The sequence below is a fragment of the Antedon mediterranea genome, chromosome 10 (genome assembly GCF_964355755.1).
Source record: "Antedon mediterranea chromosome 10, ecAntMedi1.1, whole genome shotgun sequence".
Lineage (NCBI taxonomy): Eukaryota > Metazoa > Echinodermata > Crinoidea > Comatulida > Antedonidae > Antedon > Antedon mediterranea.
In genome coordinates, this window is record NC_092679.1 from 4710648 (window position 1) to 4724302 (window position 13655).

Below are 13655 nucleotides of genomic sequence, written 5' to 3' on the forward strand. Positions count from 1 at the left end.
GTATAATAAGAATGTTAGGAAAAATTGAGTTAAAAACTCGCAACTAATCTACAGCCTTTGTACCTGCAGTGGCTGGGCGTACTTGTTTCTTTGCTTTCACTAAATAAAGGAAACAAATATCAAGTAATGGCTTAAACATTTCAGACTATTTTAAAACTATTTTCTAAATCAAAGAGAAAGATATTGCATACTGGTGAATACAGCTTGGTTTCAAATGTGTCTAATCATATTGCGTTTTTTTGTGAAGAAAATGTTGTTTTTCAAAAATAATATTTTCAGGAATAAACCATAACTTACTACTTGAAGTTTGTGTTGAGGTGTTTGATGAAAATCTTGAGCGAACCTTTTGGCGGAGTTTGCGTCGATCTTCAGAATTATCACCCGGTTTAAGTTTACGGAGAATCTGCGCAAAATGCTCATCAAGTTCACATTGTGCCATTTCGTGAAGAACATGATGAGATGTTTTTCTTTTGAAGAAAAAAAATTGTTTGTAAAGTTAATAATACACACATTTATAATAAGATTAATATACAGTCAGCACATGCAAAATTTAAAAAAAAAATGTTTTGAAAATATTTGACAACTTAAATTTGTTTTTGTTTTTTAATTGTAAGAATACATTAAAGTGGTGGGATGGCGTACTGTAACATTTAGTCAAAGTGTTAGTCAAAATGCATATCAAAGAAGTATGCAAACATGTGAATGAACGCAACTGAAAGTGCAGATGCAAATAAAACTTTTGTGATGATAGAGAGATTTTATGATCACAATACTAACATCAGATCAGAAGCCGCCTTTCTGATGTGAAAACTGAATCTGGAATAGTTATCTACTAAATAGTACCTCTTAAAATGATTTTAAAAACATATCACCAAAAGACTTGACATGGTGTTACCATAGTAATAGAACCAGGATATGTTTTCCTAATATATGAACTCACTTTAAAGGCACACTTGTAGGTCTTGCTCCCAGGTTCAGAGAAGAGCGTGCTCTGTGTAATTCAGTGTTGTTAGCCGCACTACACCAATAGCCGTGAATAGTGATGGAATAAGTAATGACATGATTATTATACAGTAATATAATAGGCAAAGCATGAACACACCAAACATTAGATGAGAAAGATCACACGTTTTACATGTGAAGTAGGTGCTTTAGTTCAGTTCTTTATTTCAGGTTAGTTGATAGTTTTATTAATTAGTGGTCATAATCAGATTTAAGCTCTGTCTACACTATCAAACTTTATGCGACAAAAAATGATGTCATATCACTACCACATATGGCACATCACATTTTTTGTTCACATTAAGTTTGATAGTGTAGATAGAGCTTTATGGGATAAAAGTTATAGTGCTTCGATGAATGGTGTAATGAAAGTATTTTTAACCACACTGCAACCTTTGAACTCACCTTTCTCCATACAACTTCCGATGAATCATTTCATTGTTGGTAGTTCTAGATTCAAGAAGATTTCTGAAAGAAAAACTTATGACATTTAGATATTTAAACTCAAAAAGTTGGCATGGCTGAAGAGGTACAGTATGGTTGAGTTGGTAATGTGGACTGCACAAGCTATGCATGGCAAATAGTTGGAAGCATGAAGGTAAAGAAAAAGTTAGTTTCTGGAAATACATTGGTTATCATGGGAGACAATTTAAAGTTACTTATTTTGTGCCTTCTTACTAAAAAAACCCCAACAAATATGCGAAATGAAACCTTTACTCTTTGTACTCAAATGTTGCCTAAAAGATTTGACGTTGTTTGTTACAAAACATTTGAAATATTGCATGTTGTAACTGCTGAGCTTAACGCGCTCCTTCCTTGGTCTAATTTCCTTCATTATTGCCTAAGATTTGACATGTTTTCTAACATCAACTGTCAATGCGGTGACATGGATACATTATGCGCAATCCTAAGGGAAATTTGAATAACGATCAAAAACATTAAGCACATTACACTTTCACGTAACAGCGAGGATTACCCAATTTGTTAGTCAAATTGCAAAAACGTGATCAATTTAAAGGAAAATTAAACCCTATTTTCTATGCACTTTTTATGAGATGATGTAAACCTATTTGTAGGGTTATATAACCTATTGTATTGTATCGGAATTTAAGCCGGTACTTGAAACGACACTTGAAAAAAATGCGGTCAAGTTTTGGGTGTAGTCGGATACCACTACAGAATGTGTTGCCTGTCAATGTTAGTCATGAAATGGACTATAAATGAAGACGAGATTATATCAAAGGGTAGGGTGTTGGCCATAGGAGAATATAGGTCAGATTTGAGGTAAATGTAAATGTTTAAATACAGTATTAACACCCATATAAAGATTCCCCTCAATAATAGTGTCTCCTGAACTATGTTAAACAACATTCTTTGCTCATTTCACAGGAATATTTTCTCTTTAATAGTGATGTGCTCTGAAACGGGTGTCCTAAAAGAGGGATTTTCCAGTAGTTTACTCCGATGCCTTAAATGGTTAATTCCATAGTTTAATGTCACACGGAACCCCTATCAAGAAGCATTTTTAATCTCCTCGTACTATAAACCATCTTCTTCCTTCACGCTTTTCGCCCTGCCTAAATGATGTTTGTTCCGTGTTTTGCTTTTGATGAGATGAGAGATTTGATTTGATTTTGTTTGATTTGATAATTACCCATATCTCTCATATGTGGTGGGTGTTGGAAATATTCTTAGCCATCCGCCACGCCTAGTAAACTCCTCCTTCGTCTCCAGTAAGATACGCCTCTCCTCACCCGTAAGTTCTTTACCCTTTGCACCTGAGACTGGTCGTTTACCCTGATTTTTAGCACTCATGTTTCCTGCAGATTGAGGGCGTTGCCTCTGTGCGAAATTAAAGGAAAAATTAATTAACAACTAAAAAACGTGTACTGTATTTTTAGTTTCCAACATTGGAAAAAATTTAATTATTTCAAAATTACCTCTTGCTATGGATGTTAGATGAAAATAAAATGAACAAAAAATAATCCAATGAAAAATTATGGAACATGAACAAATTAAAGAAATATAAATCAACAAGAAATAATATTAAACACTTAATTTATTAAACAATGCAATACATAGAAAATATCAATAGACAGTATGTTTATAGAAATTATATATTGTTTGAATTGCATGGTGAAATCAATATGTTGATATAAAGTTTGTGTATATAGTTCTGAAAAGAATTACTGTCATTTAAAAACATCAAAATAAATTTATAGAATTTCTAATTTAATTACATAATTCTGAAAGTTTAAAAATAAATTGGGCTGAAAGAGGATGGGTTGGAAAACGACCTCGATTTGATCTGCACGCTACAGAAAGTGAAAGCAACAACAATCTTATAGTGTTGAAGTATGGCGAAGAATGTCCACATTACCATGGAAACTGTGAATAGTTTTAAACAATTCAAGAGGGCAGCAAACAACATAAGGGTGTATTTGTCTATTTCTACTTTATACCGGGTGACCTCTTGGATACAGAACTTTTCTCCTAGAGAGAATACAGGACAATGATTCGTCCATCAGGAGAACATCCCCTACTCCTTTCAAACAGTGTACCAAGTTTTATTTATTACACACACAAGCAATTTATATACACGGGCCCCACAGATTTACTGTGCCTTACTCCTCCTGGACTAAAGCAGTATTAAATCAAATTTATGTAGCCTAAGCACTTTATATGAAACCAGAACTTACCCCCAACTCAGCACCAACTCGAATCCTCTACTCAAATAACACAATTGGGATGAAGGATACACAAAGATAAACAAACAAAACAAAGGTAAAACATGCAATGAAATACAAACTAGCTATATGAAATATTTCAAAACATTATTGATAGATGTAGCTACAGTATTTTATAAACAAAATAAACAACTTCATAAATCCAAAAAGAACAAAATAATACAAATAAATATTAACAATTATACACAAGTATTAAATAAGAAATAAAAATGTCCAAAAATGGATGGAAAACATATAATTTAAAGTTAAATGATGATACAATAGTCAGGTGATTTGGTTTATGAAGATTTTGTTGTGGGTGTTGGAAATGCTCTTAGCCAGCCCCCATGTCTAATACCTTTGCGGAACACACAACCTCTTCCTTACTCAACAAATTACCCTACACACATCACAATGTGAAATTCCCACAGTTATTTCAGACGCACCCCCAGCTCCATGCCACTAAACTCCTCCGACACATCCCACACAAACACCCCCTCATATAACCTCACCAAGAAACGCAGACAGACAACCCTCAGACCCACAACAAAGACACGCTATTGGCTATATTCAATGCTAAGCCCTGTCATGTTGCTTTATAATAGGTACACGCACTATAGGTTACTGAGAATTCTTAGCTCATCTTTAGCTGTTCTTTTAGCACACCACTGGCACACACACTACAGTATAATAGGTTTGAGAATAAACTCATCTTTACCGGTTGCTTTATACACACATACTTGTCAAACCACTGGCCCATTTACTATATCATTGGGAATGCTAAGCCAATGTTTACCTGTTGTTTTAGCACACTGCTGGCAGCTAATTCTTGGTTACGCTTACTTTGTTGTATCTTTCTTGTCATTGGATCGTGGGCTACAAAACCTGAAAAAAATTGTATAGAGTATAGATTACTTTAAATGAATGGAACCAAACTGTAAATTAATGTGTAAAGCTCTGTCTAGACTATCAAACATTGTGACAAAAAAATGTGATGATCCAACTAATATGGACAATGTAATATCAGTACCATATTTAAGCATCACTTATATATATATTTGGGCACATCACACTTTTTTTTTGTCAAACTAGTTTAATAGTGTAGTCAGAACTTTACTGTGGCACAAGAAAAGAACCAACCTGTTAGAGAGAACAAGTCTGACATCAGATTCGACTTGATTTTGAGATCCAATGGAGCATCACTATAAAAGATAAATATTTTTTCATAATTAACAAATTGACTGTAACATCATATGCTCTGGTGACTATGTGACATAACAGAGCAAAGAAAAGGCATTTTAACATATTCAATTAACCTGTACCTAATTTATAACAAGAAAAGCCACTGTCCACACTATCAAACATGGTAGTGATATGTCCAAATATGGTAGTGATATAACATCATCCTGTCAATATATGGGCACATCACATTTTTTTTTGTCACATAATGTATAAAGTTTGATAGTGTAGACAGAGCTTTAGATTATATACAAACTAATCAGGATAAACTGCTAAATATCAATTATTAATAAAAAATGAAAAAGATCATTAAAATTGTTTGTTTTTTGTGCTGGTTTATTCTAAATAGAATTAAAGTTCGTTTTGAATAATACATGATTTCAATCAATGCAAAATATCAAAAATTGGTCGTTCATTTAAAAGATAATACACAATAAAAACGATTAATAATTTCTAGTAAACATTAAGCCGGAAGATTGTTAATTAATATCAGGAATAATTGTCATATAAAATAATTCTCTATAGATCCAATATGTGGGTAAGATAACACTGCTAATATAAGAAAGGAAATGTTCAATTAACTTCAACAGGATATGTTGTTAAACAACTAAATTAATCATTTTGAATTATATGTGCTTTTACTGAATACAGTAGAGCGCCTATTACTAAGAGGCCACTTTCAGAACCCAACAAACTGTCCTCTTAATAGGGGTGTCCACTGAACAGGTTGGTTTTAATGTTACAACCATCAACCATTAACTGTCCCTCATTCATTTAACAGGAATGTTTTTAATAGGGATATCCTATGAATAAGAGTGTCCCAACACACTTTTAGGAACCAGCATAATGTCCTCTTAATAGGGGTGTCCCCTGAACTGGTTGGTTTAAATGTTACAACCATTAACTGTTTCTCATTCATTTAACAGGAACATTTTTAATAGGGATATCCTATGAATAGGAGTGGTACGTCCCAACACACTTCTAGGAACCAGCAAAATGTCCTCTTAATAGGGGTGTCCCCTGAACAGGTTGGTTTAAATGTTACAACCATTAACTGTTCCTCATTCATTTAACAGGAACGTTTTTAATATCCCATGAATAGCAGTGTCCCAACACACTTTTAGGACCCAACAAAGTGTCCTCATAATAGGGGTGTCCCCTAAATAGGAGTTGATTGTAGTGTTATATAACCATTTACTGTCCCTCAATGTTTTTATATATCCCTTTAAAGAAGTGTTCCAAAAGTCTACTAAAAAATATCAGCAAAAACATTTTTATTCCTGTGCACACACCCTAATCAAATAAGACGTTCTTGTACAAAACACAACACATTATTTTAATACACTTATTCTATTGACAGTACCATGTAACTGGCCAAAAGAAATTAACAAATTTGTTACTACGCCCTCTAATTCATCGTTCGTTGTATCGTTGACCGCTTACATTATTATATATCGACCAATTAACAAGTAATAATGTCTATCAATAATGCATGCTTAAACCCACATCTAAAAAATAGGTCATTCCTGAATGAAGATTTCAAAATCAATAAGTAATTCAACGTTAACCTAATTACCAAATATGACTAATCAATTATGAAAGGTCTAAATTATACTTTAATTAGTATGAACACTAAAGTATAATTCGTTTATAGCATTAATCAATTAATTAGTTAAATTGGCATGATTAGCAAATACATTTACAGCGTCAATAGCAACATGAACATTTAAAGCGATACCTTCTGGACCCAGCAATCCTGAAGTTCTGTCTATGCTATAAAACTTTTGTTGTTTTTGTCAATATTTCATATTTATTAGTTTTCTTGTCATGACGACAACTGTCTTCAGGTGATCAATGCTTAAAGTAATTATTACTTATTTTAATCTCCTTTCACACATTGTCCTTATTGTATATTTGTTTTCTTTTCTAAAGTATAAATATCTGTTCTTTTTTGTTCAATGTGTGGAAAATAAATAAATGAAATGAAAATAAATAAATGAAATGAAATTAAAAACTTTATGGGACAACAAAATGTGATGTTCCCATATATGGACACGATGATGTCATATCACTACCATATTTGGCCACATCGCACTATTTTTGTCAAACTAGTTTGGTAGTGTAAACAGAGCTTTATAGTGCATTAATATATGGGTGGCTCCTGTATATTGGCCTTTAGTATTTAGACATATAGTTGCCCTCATTTTGAAATGAGTGTCCCCTTATAGTTGTGGTGTACCCTGAATAGGAATGTTCAAAAGAAGGGGTTCTGTATTTCAGATCATAACATAAATAAAGAGTATGTTTGTATAAAAACAATATTATATTTTTGAAAAAATGGATATTAATATCTATAATACAATCCATTCCATAAAAAATACTAAATCAAAATATCAAATAAAAACTGAACAAAAATGTAAAATCAAAATAATGTGTTATTTCTAGTTACAGTGTGTGCAGTAATGTTGTGTTATTTTTAGTAACATGATGTCATTAACTATTAAGTGTGTGCACTAAAATGTTGTGTTATTTTTAGCAACATGATGTCATCAACTATAACGTACAAACCTACCATGCAAGTGAGGGAGATAAGTTAACTTCTAATATCCAAGGCTTGAGATTTTCATCAACAAGAATATCAAAGCCATGCAGTTCTAAAAAAGGATAATGAAGATTTATTTGTACAGGATATGTAATCAACATATTACGCTTAATAACCGCGGATTGATTACGTAATCTACACATGTATTATTCCCAACTTTGCGCTATTAGCTTTGATTTGATATAGCTCAATGTGCAGTACAAGATATACAGCGTTAGGAAATCTGTTCTACCAATTATGGCCACTTACCGGTTTGTGTATTTTTACTTTGAAAGATTTTAAAAATAATATTAAAAATGTCATAATTCATATTTTAAATTAATTGAAATATCATCAGCACAATACAGTTAATTTTATTAGAGAAGACAAGATATCTGACCAATGAGCAAAGCAGGCAAACTTATTCTATTATTTTATAAAGATGATGATGCCTTTGCAGGTTGTAAATTAAATGACAATAAACAAACAAAACAAATGTATAAAAAAGCTAAAGTAATGAATAATGACAGACCACACGATTCTAGATACTGTATCTAGATCTACAGACGTATCATAGGAATATTTGGTAATACAGCATCACATGTGTTTCACATGTATCATATAATATAAACTTGCCATAAACCTACAGTAACCTTACATGATTCAGGCACCACATGTGATACACATAAGATGCTGTATTATCAAATATTCCATGATACTGGACAAAATCGTTTTATGCGTGGAGATACAGCACTGAGAATCGGATAGACAGCAGTATCACTTTTTTGACAATATGTTTTATTGTTTATCGTAACATATATGGTTTGTATAATGATAGTACCTAAATACGTTATTTTTCTTAAATTTCAAAATACAAAAATATCAGCACATAATCGCCATAAGGTCAACAAACATGTCCACACATTTCTTTAATCCATAAAAGCTTAACGACGCGGTATCATGACCTATCAATGTCGTGAGAAAATCAATCATGGTGAGATGAGGCTCAATTGCAATCAATTAATGGCTTAGTAATCGTGGAAGATTATCTTGCATGGAAATACCAAGGTTTATTTAAACACCTTTTGGCAGAATTAGATTTGCTTGAGTTGACCTCATTCCGAATACCTGCTTTTTTTCCCATAGAAGCTTAGATATTCACTTTAATAATAAACTAATTTAGAGTATTTAAATTTACTAAACTAACAAACCTTGATTCAAATGTTATCCCATTTATATGAAGATGAAAAAAATGCAGATGGCCTAAAAGGTTTGGGGGGGGGGGGGAGGGGTCACATGGTAGCATGAAGTTGATTAATATAAATACACATGCTACTAAACTATAGATTTTCAATAATTTGTTTATTATGCATGCAAGGACATTTGGACGTTCTTTTGCATTTGAGGTTTAAACAAAAACCAATGACACAATGGTCAAAGGTTGTAGGTCGTAGGTTATCGAAAGCTCCCTATACTCAGAGAAGATGCATGATGCTAACAATTGTACTGATAACATTTCTTTGAAAGACGAATGACGTTACGTACCAAAGCAGTTTCCTCGATACGGCATAAACATTTTGCACGCCGTTGCAACTGGAAGCTCTGCACATATAATACACTTGGCTATCACCTCCTCAATTCTTGCTAATAGACCTAACAATATAAGGCAGACACAACATTCAAAGACTGTGTTTGTTTGTTTGGGCAAGAACGTTTAAGCTACATTCACATTGCGTCCAGATTCGGTCCGGCACTTAGAGGAAAATGTTGTGAGTATTGAGCACATATTCTGTTATCTGTTATCAAGCGAGTTCATTCATGCTCAATGTTGATTGGTCAAAAGAAAAAAAATTGTAAGACAATAAGAAAACAAGTGGATTCTTGATCCATCGCCACCACCCAAATTTGGAGTCCGAATACGGATTCAAATGGTACGAATTTGATAATCCAGTTTTTTCACTGAACTTAGTTTGCACGATATTTTTCTCAGGACGCCAGACCGAATTCGGCCGCAATGTGAAAGCAGCTTTACCCTCATTGCTTGATTATTTAGATGGAAAGTTTTTCAGTACTCAATTTAAGTAGGGGATTGTTCCCCAAGTATGCTGATTTTCGGCTTATAATCCTACTGTGAATATTATATTTAAATAAATATATATTTATATTATTATTATTATAAATATACTAATCAATTTATTTCTATATAATATATAATATTTTTCAATACCTCTAACATCCCTGCCTTGTTTCTTTAGATACCGAAACAGCGCCCCCAAACTCCACTTATTGCCATAGTCTTCAATATCAGGATCATTGCACCTAATAAATACAAATAAGTAATTTAAACAAAAATAAAGTTATTTATTTTTAATTTTTATTAAATGACTCGCCAATTACAGGATGGTGAACCTATATTTTCTATAAAAGTCTCCCATGAGGCTTTGGTAGAACCATTGTATTGGCTATCGAAAAAGAACTTGAATGTTAGATTAGATATCCACCACCAAATACTTTTATGAAATAGTATTAATGTAGTTCATTTAGAAGCTATCACAACACAAATTGACTTGTAAGCATGTGCAGATATTCAACTTACTTAACGTAATCATTACTCTTCTTATTGACACTATAATTTGTGAGATGCATCATTGTATTACGGATGGTCTTATTACTGTGTTCGTACTGGACGGTTGCAAATCTGTAAAAAGAAGAAAAACCCTCCATAAATCTGAAAAATTCAGTGTCTGGTTATTCCAGAATGTCTTGTTTTTAAATGCATTGTAAGGAGTAAAACCCTATCTACACTATCAAACTTTATTTGACAAAAAAATGTGGTGTGCTCAAATGGACATGATGTCATATCACTATAACATTTGTGCATACACTACCATATTTGGGTACATCACACTTTTTTGGTCAAACTAGTTTGATAATGTAAACAGAGCTTTAGACAAGATTTGGTTTCTTTATTTTATGTATTAACTGTACCATTAATCTTTTTTTTAAATTAGGTATGTTCAAAAGTCTTAATTTGGTTAAATTTACATGTAAGCCATGGTATTATTTTCTTTATAAACTTAGTACTGTACAACTACTAAGTAAATTCATGTTTGCTGCCCTCTATGGCTGATATTATTTCCAATCATAATTAATAAGTGAATTTTTTATGTGGGTGTACAGTAACGGTAATCACAAATTCAATTTTCTTTTCCAAATTAGTTTGATGATATGAATTATAAAAAAAAATTATTTCTGTAATGTGTAAAAATTGAAACATCAATACAATTTACAAAACCAAAAGATGATGAAATGGAAGATTACCTTGCTAAACCTTCTTCGTAGAGATAAAGACGAAGAGGGTCATAAGATGTTATTGCTACATACAAACGAAGATCAAATTTAAAACCTAAATGGGAAAAACAAAATAAGGTCAAAAGTCACCAAACATTCCTACAGTTAATGATATTGATTGAATTCTCTCTAAGATATCTGTTTTTCTGGAAAGTTGAGTGTCATAAAACAAGATGGCCATCTACAGTAAAAACTCTTCCGCATGCTTATCAGGGTGGGGCTATTAAAAGGGGTTCATTAATAAAATAGGGACAATAGGGCTTCTCTTAACTAGATATACAATGATTAAGCCTGTCAAAGGGTGGGACCATGCAATGTCTTTTGACATTGATGGGTCTATGATTATTTTATGGATTTATCCCTTTGGTAACAGCTGAAATGTTCACAGGCTCATCAAGGTCAAAGGACATTTCATGGTCTCACCCTTATTGGGCTTAGCAGTGTTCCCCTTGTTTGATCATGTCAAACAAGGGGAACACTGCTAGATAAAGTGCTTAAAATGAATGCTTACCATCAATAAGAAGAGGATTCTTAAGATATCTAGATACAACAAGGTTTTCATCAAGAGGTAGATGTTGAGGCTGAAAAGAGAAAATGTTAAAAAATCTATGTAAATAGAGAATACTTTAAACCAGCAAAACATATCATATCCATGCCTAATACCACTAGGGATTGCAGATGACAATGGCAGCCATATTTGTCACGGAACTTTGGCGACCAATACCAGAAACCTGGGTTCAAATAATGTTAAATTCCAGATTATTACTGAAAAAATAACATTTGTTACAAGACATTATGTGTAGATAATATTGTGTTTAGGTATGTGTTTAAAATTGTTTAATTTAATTGTATATGAAGCAGTTCATATTCTAATACTGTTTCCTGGTATCTTTAGAATCCCTATTTTATCATTTTTATAATAACACCAAGTATTTCAGTATTTGTTTTTTGTTGTAGGTATATTAAAGTGATTTCTCCCAAACGTAAATCTCTGTTTACGCCATCAAACTAGTTTGATAAAAAAAGTGGGATGTGCTCAAATATGGTAGTGATATGATATCATCATGTCCATATATGGGCACATCACATTTTGTTGTCCCATAGAGTTTGATAGTGTAGACACTAGAGTTTAATACTTACATGATTCAACAAAAATATACCTCTTCCCCGAGAGGAAGCAACTGGTTTCACTATCCACGTCCCTTTGTCTTTATTGTGGGCAACTGAAATACAAAAGTATTGAAAAACTCATCATCCTTGAACTGAAACACAGAAGTGAAACTAAATAATAATAAGTCAATTTAAATAAGAAAGAATAAAGTACTACACAGAGAAGGACAGTAGTGGACAATGATATGTTCAAAATTGGTACTGGTAAACAAATCTGTTAGGGTGTTCAAAAATACATCATAAATGAGCTGTACCTGTAAAGTCATCAAATTCTGATGGTGTTATAAACGTCTGTGGTAAGAAGTCAAAATGCTTTGTTCCCTGAAAGAAAAAAAACATTTTAAAATACATATATTTTTAATTTTTTTATTTCATACGCATCCTACAACAAACACAAACTCGGCAATTACAAAATGGATAAACTATTTTATAATTTATTGTGCTTATAAAGTAAGTCTCATTTTAGGCGTAGGGAGTGGAGTTGAAAGAGTTGCGAGTTACAACCCTGGCACTAGGTCAAGATTGACCCTGGACCTTGGGATTGGAATGCAAGAACATCAACCACCAAGCTACAGCTCCACTTCTTTTATAATTATATTATGTAAAATAAAAGTAATTTTTGTTTTTTTGCCAAGATAAAAAACATTGATTTAATTTTATTAAAATTGAACTTATCATTTTTCACTTATTAAATGCCATTATCTTGACAAGGCAACTCTTTAAAAGTGCAATATGGCAAACAGCCTATTCCTAATAAACATATTTTAAAATATGTTATTCATGAATTGTCGTGCTATATCCAATCAAATATTATAGACAATTACACTCATTGCATGTGGTATGTTGCCATTTGAATTTCATATATCAAGATAAATACATTATTTTACTTTTAGTTTTTATTTAATATCAAATTTGCATATAATTTAATTTCAAAGCTATACTATTTCACTATCAAACTAAAAAAAAAGTGTGATCTGCCAAAATATGGTAGTGATATGACATCATCATGTCAACATTTTTGGTCACATAATATTTGATAGTGTACAGCTTTAGTCCGTACCTTTGCGTGTTGCATTCGTTGAAAATTCTTATACAAACGATCCTTACGTGTTATCTCGTACGACCTGAAACATATATTTAAAAAGTTATGAAAGATTAAATGGGAACAATATAAGCTAAACATTTTTCAGTTGCATTTATTGCAGTAACTCATTTTTTTTACTGCAAATGTATGATTTTAATGTACTATAGACAGTCACTGCAATAAACAGTGTGTATGATATAACCCTTAAAAATCTGGCTAAATAATTGCATAAACAGGTTTAAAGGGATACAAATAAGTTTACTGCAGTAACTGCATTAAAATAAAGTTCACATGTTCGTAAAACTGTATTAAAGTTAAAGGGATTTGAATAAAAATAACAAATATTCTCTTATTAAGGTTAATAATTTTTTTAATTTTTTTTTAAATGTTAAACATTGTTTAAAATACACACTTAAAAACAATGTTTTTAAACTAAGAAAAAAAATTGGCATCACATTTTATCTATAATAAATTATTTACAAAAATATTATTTTTAAACATT

General features: G+C 32.0%; 1 protein-coding gene across 2 annotated transcripts in view; it reads right to left on the bottom strand.

Annotated features, from left to right (window-relative positions):
* Positions 1-13655, bottom strand: part of LOC140060145 (tubulin polyglutamylase TTLL5-like) — a 72490-nt gene that overhangs the window by 46063 nt on the left and 12772 nt on the right. Inside the window, exons 6-22 of one of the 2 annotated variants that reach the window (XM_072106232.1) lie at positions 13130-13193; positions 12324-12390; positions 12040-12122; positions 11411-11480; positions 10870-10954; positions 10145-10246; positions 9776-9867; positions 9094-9201; positions 7540-7621; positions 4869-4930; positions 4525-4613; positions 3702-3728; positions 2657-2844; positions 1408-1470; positions 941-1018; positions 298-467; positions 64-99 (exon numbers count right to left, since the gene is read on the bottom strand). In XM_072106232.1, the coding sequence (XP_071962333.1) occupies positions 64-99; positions 298-467; positions 941-1018; positions 1408-1470; positions 2657-2844; positions 3702-3728; positions 4525-4613; positions 4869-4930; positions 7540-7621; positions 9094-9201; positions 9776-9867; positions 10145-10246; positions 10870-10954; positions 11411-11480; positions 12040-12122; positions 12324-12390; positions 13130-13193 (1466 nt within the window). The remainder of the gene's footprint in view (positions 1-63; positions 100-297; positions 468-940; positions 1019-1407; positions 1471-2656; positions 2845-3701; positions 3729-4524; positions 4614-4868; positions 4931-7539; positions 7622-9093; positions 9202-9775; positions 9868-10144; positions 10247-10869; positions 10955-11410; positions 11481-12039; positions 12123-12323; positions 12391-13129; positions 13194-13655) is intronic. The other variant, XM_072106233.1, reaches the window with a different exon arrangement.